General features: G+C 43.7%; 1 protein-coding gene across 8 annotated transcripts; it reads right to left on the bottom strand.

Moving 5' to 3' along the window:
- Nucleotides 1-157: 157 nt before the first annotated feature.
- TARDBP (TAR DNA binding protein) lies at nt 158-9830 on the bottom strand. 8 transcript variants are annotated; one of them, XR_007190599.2, is made up of 8 exons: nt 9491-9818; nt 8248-8499; nt 6202-6365; nt 5031-5171; nt 3935-4105; nt 2342-3552; nt 1333-1607; nt 158-554 (listed from the first exon to the last, which is right to left on the bottom strand). XR_007190599.2 is itself a non-coding variant. In XM_026519860.4 (6 exons), exons 2-6 carry the CDS (start codon nt 8483-8485, stop codon nt 3022-3024), a joined length of 1245 nt encoding a protein of 414 aa, XP_026375645.1. In that variant the 5' UTR covers nt 8486-8499; nt 9491-9830; the 3' UTR covers nt 1488-3021. The 8 variants fall into 8 exon arrangements, 2 of the variants coding, with proteins under 2 accessions (XP_026375645.1, XP_026375644.1); XR_007190600.2 differs by having other exon boundaries at nt 1333-1366; XR_007190597.2 differs by having other exon boundaries at nt 8248-8496; nt 9491-9600.
- Nucleotides 9831-10498: the final 668 nt, after the last annotated feature.

Genomic DNA, 10498 nt, shown 5'->3' with positions numbered 1-10498 from the left:
CATTCACGTAAAAATTCATTGTGAGTTTTCCCAATTTCTCTTGTGCACATTAAAGGGGAACTTCTCAAGACTCACTTTTTAAAGGTAACTTTCCATCACCTTTGTCACATATAAAAAAAGAAATTTTATTTTTCCAGTAAGACTCCAGACACTAAACTGTGGTGGCAACAAATTTTTTATTCAACTGGTTCAAAAAAGTTTTGAGAATGAATGCATTGAGATGACCAAATAGACTTTTAAAAACAAATCTTTGCCAAATAGTTTACTTCTAGACTTCATTTTCTTTTCTTTTTTTTTTTTTTTTTTAAGGGTAGAATTAAATTCCCCCAGCTACTGGTACCACAAACATGTTAACAGAAGGCTGCTCCACATGGAAAGCCTTCTAAGACTGGTAACTAGATTTACAACAAGTGTAAATAAGGGATTAAAACCATGCCGTTGACAAGTGAACTTACCCCTGGGTTCCTTGGAGGCTTGTCAGTTTAGTCTTTGGAGGTCCCCGAATAGCATTTTAAGTGTTACCATGTTACTGCTGCTGAGTAATAGGGCAAGTGCTAAAATGCAAAATTCAGATGGTACAGGGTTTGGAAATCATGCCATTCAGATGCAGAAAAAAAATTAAAACAACGCAAGATCCTTTTACAGAGGAAACTGAATAACGAAACAACGTGGCGATCACAAGTCTAAAGGACGACTTCATTTCTAAAAGTTTAAAACACGTAACTTGCAAAATGACAAACCCAGTTAACATAATCTAATCAGGTAAGGGCATCAGGTAAAACTATCAACACAAAAACTGTTAACATTCTTCCATCAGAAAACAAGCTCAACTCTCACAGTAGTTACATAAAAAGTACAACAGAGAATCAATAATTATTGCTTTTACATACTTCACAATGCGTCGTGAGAGTCTAATCTGAGTTTGTAAACAATTTTATTCAACATATCACTCTATTCCCCCACTTGTGGAGGACAAAGCCCATTTCACTTCACACTTCCAGACAGACAACCCACCCTGCTAGTTCTTAAAGCTATCAGGCTTTGTAATGGATTTCAGGCACAAGATAATTTGTGGTTTCTACTTTATCCCTACCGCAATTAATTCCACTTTTCAAATCCCAAACTAGAAAGGTGCTGATATTCCCTTCTTTTCGACTGCTATGCTTTGCTACAAAGCATTTGAAAATAATTAACATTGTTTTTCCCCACTCCCCCCAAATAAGAATATTTTTAGAAGGCATGACTCCCAATGGAGATTTATACAGGCCATGTAAATAGAACGCCACCCAAATGCACAGAGGCACTAATAAAAAGCCGGAGGGCACTGCTTACCATGTTAGGTGCGGTCACCCAGACTTATTAAAAACTAGATTTAAAAAGAAAAAAAAAAAAAACTTTCACTTTGGACAATGCAAGAACAAATAGCAATTAAGTCTGGGTATCAGGTGTCAATGCATGACAGGTGATGAATCCATTTGACTTGAGACAACTTTTCAAATAAGTTTATTTGAAGCAAAATAAACTATTGCCAAGAAACTTTATGAAAGTTCCATCTCAAAAGGGTCAAAAAAGGGGAATTAACTGCTATGAATTCTTTGCATTCAGGGCTGCAAAACAAAGACACATATTATTTAAATCAGTTTTATTTAAGAATTTCCAACATTGACAACTCTTATAAAAAGCATCCAAGCACAGGACACAGAACTGCATCAAACAGCATTCGTATGGGTAGCTAACAGACATTAGAACTTCCACCCTTCTTTGCGACACCCCGAGCTCACTGGTGAACTCTGCTTCCAAGTACTCCTGCAAAGCACACCACAAGCTCAGTCCATGTTCTCAACCCACCAGCTTCAGTTCACATGACCACACTTACAGATCAGTAACAGAAGAGAACACACACCATACAGCATTCACAGCAGTTGACAAAGGGGTGGGGGAGGTACAAGTATCGTTTCACTTAACACATTCAACTAACGTGGGTTACCCAAGAACGAAACTCACTTAAAGTCTTCCAACAGATGTGGATGTCCTTTGAATGCAAAAAACATTCGTACATTATTTGCTATCATTGCTCTCTGCACACTCTCTCACCAAAGCCACAGGATTGAGAGACACATCTCGCCAAGTTAAAAAATATCCATTATGCACCACCAAGTCTCTGCACGCGCTCTCTCCTTTTCTCGCTCATACTAGCCTTTCATGCCTCGGCACCACCATCAATCCCACACAAGGTTTCAAAAGTTCAAACAGCCTTCTGGTTCCATATCACAGCCTTGCGTTCATAGCGTTGATACGACTCCATGAAATAAAGAGTAGCGGATAAAAATGGGACACCCACCGTCAAAGACGCAGCCTGTGCAGCGTGCTGACGAGTTCCTGAATGAGAAAGCGTGCAGACAGAAGTATTCCTATGGCAGAACATTTACAGCACTACTTTCAATGAAGTGCTTCTTCCATAAACATTTGAAATGAGATGAACTGCAGAGATTAAATGAAGGCTTCATATTGTACTTTTGCATGTGAAGGGAGACAAGTGTTAAAAAAAACAAAAACAAAAACAAAAAGAACCAAACACTGTGACACCATGATCTCCAAAAAGGAGATTTTCCTAAGGGAAAAATCCATATGGTGGGGTTCAAATTAAAACAAGGAGAAAAGAATGTATTTCTAATCAATGGTTTCCATTTGAACATGCAAAGAATTCTCTTGACAAGTCCAGGGATAAAAGATTACAGGAGAAACCTTTTGATATCAATTGTAGTGTGTTGGTTTTTACCCATCAGGCAAACAGCAGTTCACTTTCAAACACTCAATATTTCAACCCTTTATGTAACAAAACTTATAAAATTCCTTTAGCTTTTCCTCTTTTTCTAAAGAAAAATGTCAAAAATACTGCTGAATATACTCCACACTGAACAAACCAATTTTGAAAATTCTTAGTACATATGTATTTTACAATATACTTACCATGTGTTTAGAAAAATTTGAATTCCCACCAGTCTCTACCAACCCCACTGTCTACATCCCCCAGCCAGAAGATTTAGAATCCATGCTTGAGCCAAACCCTCCATTAAAACCACTGCCTGACCCTGCATTCGATGCGGATCCCCAGCCAATTGCTGCACCTGAATTAGAACCGCTATAGGAGTTATTTCCAGAACCAAAGGCCTGATTTGGCTCCCTCTGCATGTTGCCTTGGCTTTGGTTGTTACCTGATGGGCCCGACTGGTTCTGCTGACTGGCCAACATGCCCATCATGCCCCAGCTGCTCTGCAGCGCCGCCTGGGCCGCGGCCATCATGGCTGGATTAATGCTAAAGGCGCCAAAGTTCATCCCTCCACCCATATTACTACCTTGACTGTTTCCCAAGCCAGCTCCACCCCCTCTACTGTTACCGAACCCACCCTGATTCCCAAAGCCACCTGGATTACCACCAAATCTTCCACTTCTTTCTAACTGTCTATTGCTATTGTGCTTAGGTTCAGCATTGGATATATGTACGCTGATTCCTTTAATGATCAAGTCCTCTCCACAAAGAGACTGGGCAACCTATAAGAAATAAGGGTGTAAATAAAGGAGATTAAACCACTGACTCACGCATCAAAGTAGCAATAACACTTAGATTTCAAGCCACTGTCTAAGCTGGAGGAAAAATAAGCAATGAACGCTCATTTCATTTAAACCCATAAAATCACCTTTAGCTCTAGTAAGGCAGCAGGGGTTTGTCAGCTTGTTTTCAAGACACAGAACACGCCCAGTTAAGTGCCACATACTGACACATCTCAAGGGTTTTTCATGACTATCTAGACCCATATATCCCACAGCTCACAAGGTCAGAAAGCTTAGCTAAGGATGGCAATTAGCTGGATGGGAGAAGTTCAAGACAAATTACCTAACAGAGCTGGGACGAAATTATTAACGAGAAAAATACCTGATCGTCTGCAAACGTAACAAAGGCAAAGGCCCTGAATGGTTTGGGAATGAAGACGTCTACCACTTCCCCGTACTGGCAGAAGAACTGGCGCAGCTCGTCGGCAGTCATGTCTTCCGTACAACGACCGACAAACACCTTCCTGCTTCTCAGAGGCTCATCTGGGCTTTGCTGGGCAAATCGAAAGAAAAGAAAAACTGGAGAACTATTTTACGAGCCATGAAGAGGATGTAGCAAAAGTTACCTGCCTTCTGAGTTAGAGTCATTAAAAAGTAGGTACATACTTAATTTTCTCTTTAATTAGCACTTCTCTTAAGAATTCAGTGAAGAATAACATTTTATTTCTTTTTTAAAGATCTAATTTTTGGGGCGCCTGGGTGGCTCAGTCATTAAGCGTCTGCCTTCGGCTCAGGGCGTGATCCCGGCGTTCTGGGATCGAGCCCCACACCGGGCTCCTCCGCTGGGAGCCTGCTTCTTCCTCTCCCACTCCCCCTGCTTGTGTTCCCGGTCTCTCTGCTGTGTCTCTCTGTCAAGTAAATAAATAAAAATCTTTAAAAAAAATCTAATTTTTAAGTTCCCTCTACACCCAGCATGGAGCTGGAACTCACAACTCCGAGGTCAAGAGTTACATGCTCTACTGACTGAGCCTGCCAGGCGCCCCCACATTTTAAAGTTTAAAGTTCAAGACTGTGTATTTGGATTAAGGAAAGTCAACGACAGAAACGCCCTGGCAAAGATGCTAACTCTCCAAGTCAGTCTTGCTTGCTTGGAACCACTCAGGTCTTTGCTACAAGATTAATGTATTCTGACTGGCCTTGCATTTTAACATGTAACTACGTAATAAACTGTTCACTCACTAGAAATAACAAAAAAAAGAATAAAACGAACTTTTAGTTTAGAGGGGTAATAAACTGAAGATTTCAAACAAACATATTCAGCACACATGAAGGTCCTAAGGCTTTAACAAGGCAAACGGTTTCAGGAATCCACCCAGCCACCACCTTATCCAAGTGCGTATTAAGCATTATTTTACAGTGTCTTCTAAGGGAGTTTTTCAGCAAATATTCCCAAAGCGCAGGAAAAAAGAGCAAATTACCTTAGAATTAGGAAGTTTACAGTCACACCACCGTCCATCTATCATATGTCGCTGTGACATTACTTTAACCTGGGTTTCGTATTCCGTAAAACGAACAAAGCCAAACCCCTTTGAATGACCGGTTTTAATATCTTTCTTGACCTAGAAAGCAAAGCAAAACAAAACAAAAATCAATGAAATTGACTAGAACCACACACAGACACACACACACAAACAAATCAGTTCCTTGGTAATTTTAATGGCTTCACTTTGATGGAGTTGCCTAATTAAAACTTAAACCAAGTTACTCTTGAGGTAAAAGGAACAGGAGGGTAAATGTTGAATTCAGATCATATTAATAGTTAATCATGTCACAAAACAGAATTTTAACAAAATGTTTTAGAATGCAAAGATAAATTAGATCTAACATTTATAAATCTTAAGGGGGGAAAAAGCAGTTTTTCTTTTCAGAGTTATTTACTTTAGTAATCTCTACACCCGATGTGGGGTTCCAACTCACAACCCTGAGATCAAGAGTCACATGCTCCCCCACTGAGCCAGCCAAGTGCCCCCTCCCCTTAAAAATAAGTGTTTTTTAATCTCCCACCAATGTAAGTTATAAAGAAATAGGCTACTGGGCGCCTGGGTGGCTCCGTCAGTTATGCGTCTGCCTTCGGCTTGGGTCACGATCTCAGGGTCCTGGGATCGAGCCTCGTGTTAGGCTCCCTGCTCAGTGGCGAGTCTGCTTCTCCCTCTCCCTTCGCCCCTACCCCTACTTGTGTGCATGCGCTCTCTCAAATAAATAAAATCTTAAAAAAATAAAAATAAATAGGCTAGTATTACCCTGTTCCCTCAAGCCTTTATGTAGCAGAATTTTATGACATCAAAGGCAAAAATATGGGATATATGCATAAAGGGAAACAGTACAACCCAAATTTTGTTTTTGTTTAAGTAGGCTCTAGGCCCAACATGGGGTGTGAACTCATGACCCTGAGATCAAGAGTTGTGTACTCTACCCACTGAGCCCGCCAGGCACCCCAACCCAAATTTCTTTTCAGCATCCCCTACGCATGCACGTAATCAATATTAAAAATACCGTCTGCTGAGCATGAAGGGCAGTGTCACCAACTGCAGGAATTCTGGATGTTCGTTCGTGGGAAGAGAGAAATCGTTATATGAAATCAAAGTTTACCTGAACCATAAGAACTTCTCCAAAGGTACTAAAATATTCTTTTAGATCCTGTTCAGTCGTTTTCCATGGGAGACCCAACACTATTAAATCAGATGTTTTCTGGACAGCTCTTTTCACTTTCACTGCTGATGAAGCATCTGTCTCATCCATTTTTCTTTTGTTATCTAAACAAAATGAGCAGAAACCTTTCAGAACTCCTCACTTAACATGTCTTAAAACACATTAGCCCCTATATCTAACAACAATAAGCAAAAAGATTCTAAGAATAAGATACCGAAAACTTTTGGAAAAGAGTGAAGTCAGCTCTCACAGACTGGGGGAATGAGGAAGTGGCTGAGGGGCTTTGCTGGTGTGAAGGCAGAGACTCCCACCTCTGCTTTTGTGAGATCTCAAGATTATGATGGTTTGTTCTCCCCTCAAAAGGCACATCAAAACAAAAATAATTCCACTTCACTTCGACTTCAAAAACACATTAAGGAAATTAATAAAACGGGCTAAAAAACTGTGCTGTACTATCTCTGTGCCTACTAAATAGCTTTGCTTCATTATTTTAATGCCTGTAACTTAAAAAGTTATATACCAAAAAACGATCAAACTTTTATCTCCAGCTGTGGATTTAAGGGTGATTTCAATTTTCTCTTTCTTTTCTAAACCTTCAACCATGAACTCAAGTTGATTTTGTAATTATACAGAAAGTCTTGGGTTATTTTTAAAAAAGAGTATTTGGAAGGATAGAGGAGGAACTAACTGACATTTTTAAAAATAGACTTTCTAATTTTATTTTAAAGAGTTTTCATTTATTTTTTGAGAAAGAGAGAGTGCACGCAGAGGGAGAATGAGAGGGAGAAGCAGACTCCCCACTGAGCAGAGAGCCTGATGCAGGGCTCAATCCCAGGACCCTGAGATCATGACCTGAGCTGAAGAGAGATGCCCAACTGACTGAGCCACCCAGGCGCCCCTGGACTTTATTTTTTGGAGCAGTTTTAGGTCCACAGCAAAATGGAAAGGCAGAGATTTCCCATACCACCCTTCTACTTCCACAGGTGCATAGCTTCCCCCATTATCATGATATTCTTGCCCCATCCAAGATGGTACACTTGTTACAACCGATGAATCTACACCAACATTCCATCATCTAAATGACATTTCAGGTTCGGGGAACAGCAAACTGAAGAAAAACCAAGTTGATGCTGTTAAAAATGTTCTCAGAGTGTGAGTTAATGTCTCGCATACTTACCAAATATGATACTTTGTTGCAACATGCGAGTTATAATAAAAGTAACAGATATATCAACTAACGCGAATTCTTACTGCTAAAACGGACCCTTTCCTTCACAAACTTGTTTCCTTTTTAAAAATTCAGAACATTAGGGGCGCCTGGGTGGCACAGCGGTTAAGCGTCTGCCTTCGGCTCAGGGCATGATCTCGGCGTTATGGGATCAAGCCCCACATCAGGCTCCTCCGCTATGAGCCTGCTTCTTCCTCTCCCACTCCCCCTACTTGTGTTCCCTCTCTCACTGGCTCTAACTATCTCTGTCAAGTAAATAAATAAAATCTTAAAAAAAAAAAAATCAGAACATCAGTGATAAGAGGCAGTGAGAAAAAGACCCAAACCCCAAATTATAATTGTACTAATTCAAGGTTTGGGTTACTGCAACTGACAAATCATTTAAGGAGGGAAAAATCAGATTAACTGAATGAAAGATATAAGCCTGCAAGGACAAAAACCAGAACAAAATATAGGGAAACTTTAAAAGAATCTATTTACCACAGACTGATCATTGCAAAACATTCTTAGTTGTTCCTTAAATTTGGCATTAACTTGGCAGTACTTGTTCAGATAATTAAATACATAGTTTTCTCTTTTAAAAATGTTTTTCCAATTTTCTCTAATTTAGAGTAATGGCATTCCAAACTAGTCTATTAGTAACGTTTAAAGAAATACTTGGGTTATAGGAGACGTTTCACCGTGAAATGAAGTCACGATCCAACTAAAGAGACAGACAAGACTATACTTTAGTACTGCAAAAGCAAATGGCAACAAACCTTTGGGATAGTTGACAACATATACCAGATTTCCCCAGCCAGCATCCGGGGCATGCAGAATTCCTTCTACCAGCCGGACACCTCTCATACACTGGGACACTGGATTCCTGTAGCGTAGCCCACATGCCCCGGGAAACTGGGCTGTAACTGTGGACAGCAGCACTGTCCCATCGTCTTCTGATGGTATTTCAATGGGCTCGTCATTCTCATCTTCGGTTACCCGAATATATTCAGACATCTTTTCTTATTCTTCTTAAAGGGAAAAGAAATATTAATGACAGACACTCGAGTCAAAGTAACTGTTTCCTTAAAAATCACCCGATTAATAAACACTACCCTGTCAATGTTCTAGGACTTCTAGAAAAACTTTTTAGGGTTTGGGTTCTTATACGTGTTGGTCATCACTGAAATGAGGCAAAGGCAAGGACAGTGCCTTGCTAGTTCATTCCTGCCATCAACACTTGCTGAGTGCCTACTATGCCTCAGATGCTGCAACTGAAACCAGTCAGTTCCAGGGGGCATGCTGGTTACAAGGGGCGGGGTGGCGGACGCAGAGATGATAGCAAATAAGCCATTTATTTATTACAACCGTGATATATGCTACTAGAAAGAAGTCAATCATCTTGGGGGCCGAGGAGAACCTAAGCTGAGACGTGTGGGGGAATCAGAGCACGTTTCCCTAAGAACGCGATGCAGAAGCTCTGTTTTGAGGAGGAACAGAAGCAGTGAGCCAGGTGAAGAGAGCAGGAAAAAAGTTCCTCCCTGTTCTTCATTGTGGGACTTCCGGGGGGGGGGGGCTCTCCAAACTTGAGCAAGGACAGCGACGACAGGTCCTTCGCGACGCGGGTCGCCACCTCCCAGAAGCCAGTGCGTGGCGGCCGAAGGCGTTTTTAAACGCGGCCCGAGGTGCAACGCGGGGACCCGGGGCCTAGGGTGGCGGGGTCCCCCGGCGTGCCGAGTGCGGGAGGCCCAGGGCATGGCCCGGGCCCGCAAGCCAGGCCAAAGCTCCGCCTCGGGCTGCAGGGCACCACGGGCCAAGCGTCCCTGCTTCGGCGCCGGCTGCCACCCCGCGCCAGGCCCTAACGACGCGCCCGCGCGAGCCCACTCGGGCAGGACGAGACAGGCCCGGCCTCACGGCTCGCTTCCCGCGGCGGGGGCGGACCCCGCTGCGTCCGCCTCGGGCCGCGCAACGCGGAAGCCGAGACACCCAGGGCGTCCTCAGTGAGACGCGTCCGCGACTCACCCGCTAGGCCGCTGCTAGGAAGCCCGACAGGGAAACCGAAGCAGCGAGGGATCCAAGAGCAGCCCAGCTCCCGCTTCGCTCCCACAAAATGGCGCTAGGGCCGCCTCCTCCCCCCGCCGGCCGTCGTCCTCTCCCACCGGCTCCGCGTTAGGAGGGGAAGGACGCCGCAGGGAGACGCAACGACCTTCTCCCCAGAGAGTCACGGATCCCTGCTAGAGGCTGAGCAAACGGGGAGAATTTAAAAGCTACGATAAGACCAGAAATATGGACGAGAAAAGCTAAAAATTGAAAAAACAAGGAAGCCTAGGCTGTCGGCTCCCCCCCACGTAGCGTAACAGATGGCTTCGCCCGACCAACCGTCGGCCCCGCGTCCCGGCCCGAGCTCGCGCACTCTGAAAGAGCGCGAGACTAGCGCAGGGGCAGGGCTTGGCGGGGCGGGGCGGGGCCAGGTGAGGCGGGGCAAGGCGGGGCGAGGCGGGGCGAGGCGGGGCGGGGCCAGACGGGGGCGGGGAGCCGGGTCCTGGGTCTCCTGACATTCGGGACGCTTGAGCGGGCAGGGGAGCTGAGCACCCTTTGTTTAAAAAGTCGGCTGGTGCATCCTCTCCTCCCTCCCCTAACCAACCTCCACACCTGGAAAGAATGACTTTGTTTCAAATAAACAAATGATAGCGCCTACTATCTACCCCGATAGTCTCTTATGTGGAAGGTACTATTGATACAATTCGCATGTACAGATGAGGAGGAAGCTGAGGCAGACAGAAGTTAAGTATCTTGCATGAGGTCACCCAGGTAGTACGTGGTGGATCTGGGATTTGAACCCTAACCCTAATGCTAACGTATTCCAGCTCCAGGCCTCTAATAATAATAATGCGCTTCTGTAATAGGACACGCCTCGCCCCAAGCTCACAGGGCCAGTCAATGATGGAACCCGGGTTTGAACCCAGGCAGCCTGGCTCTGGAGTGGAGGAGGTCCACTGCCTCCTCCTTACAGCCTCCTAGGGAATAAAT

This window comes from Ursus arctos, unplaced genomic scaffold (assembly GCF_023065955.2).
Source record: "Ursus arctos isolate Adak ecotype North America unplaced genomic scaffold, UrsArc2.0 scaffold_32, whole genome shotgun sequence".
Lineage (NCBI taxonomy): Eukaryota > Metazoa > Chordata > Mammalia > Carnivora > Ursidae > Ursus > Ursus arctos.
Note: the sequence above shows the minus strand (reverse complement) of the source record. Positions and strands in the feature narration are given on the sequence as shown.

Excerpts from the sequence above, each read along its gene's own strand:
- TARDBP (XM_026519860.4), bottom strand. The coding sequence starts at position 8,485 with ATGTCTGAATATATTCGGGTAACCGAAGATGAGAATGACGAGCCCATT. Across the intron at positions 6,366-8,247 it reads TGTTGTCAACTATCCCAAAG|ATAACAAAAGAAAAATGGAT; the intron begins GTTTGTTGCCAT and ends CATTTTGTTTAG. Across the intron at positions 5,172-6,201 it reads GAGAAGTTCTTATGGTTCAG|GTCAAGAAAGATATTAAAAC; the intron begins GTAAACTTTGAT and ends TTTGCTTTCTAG.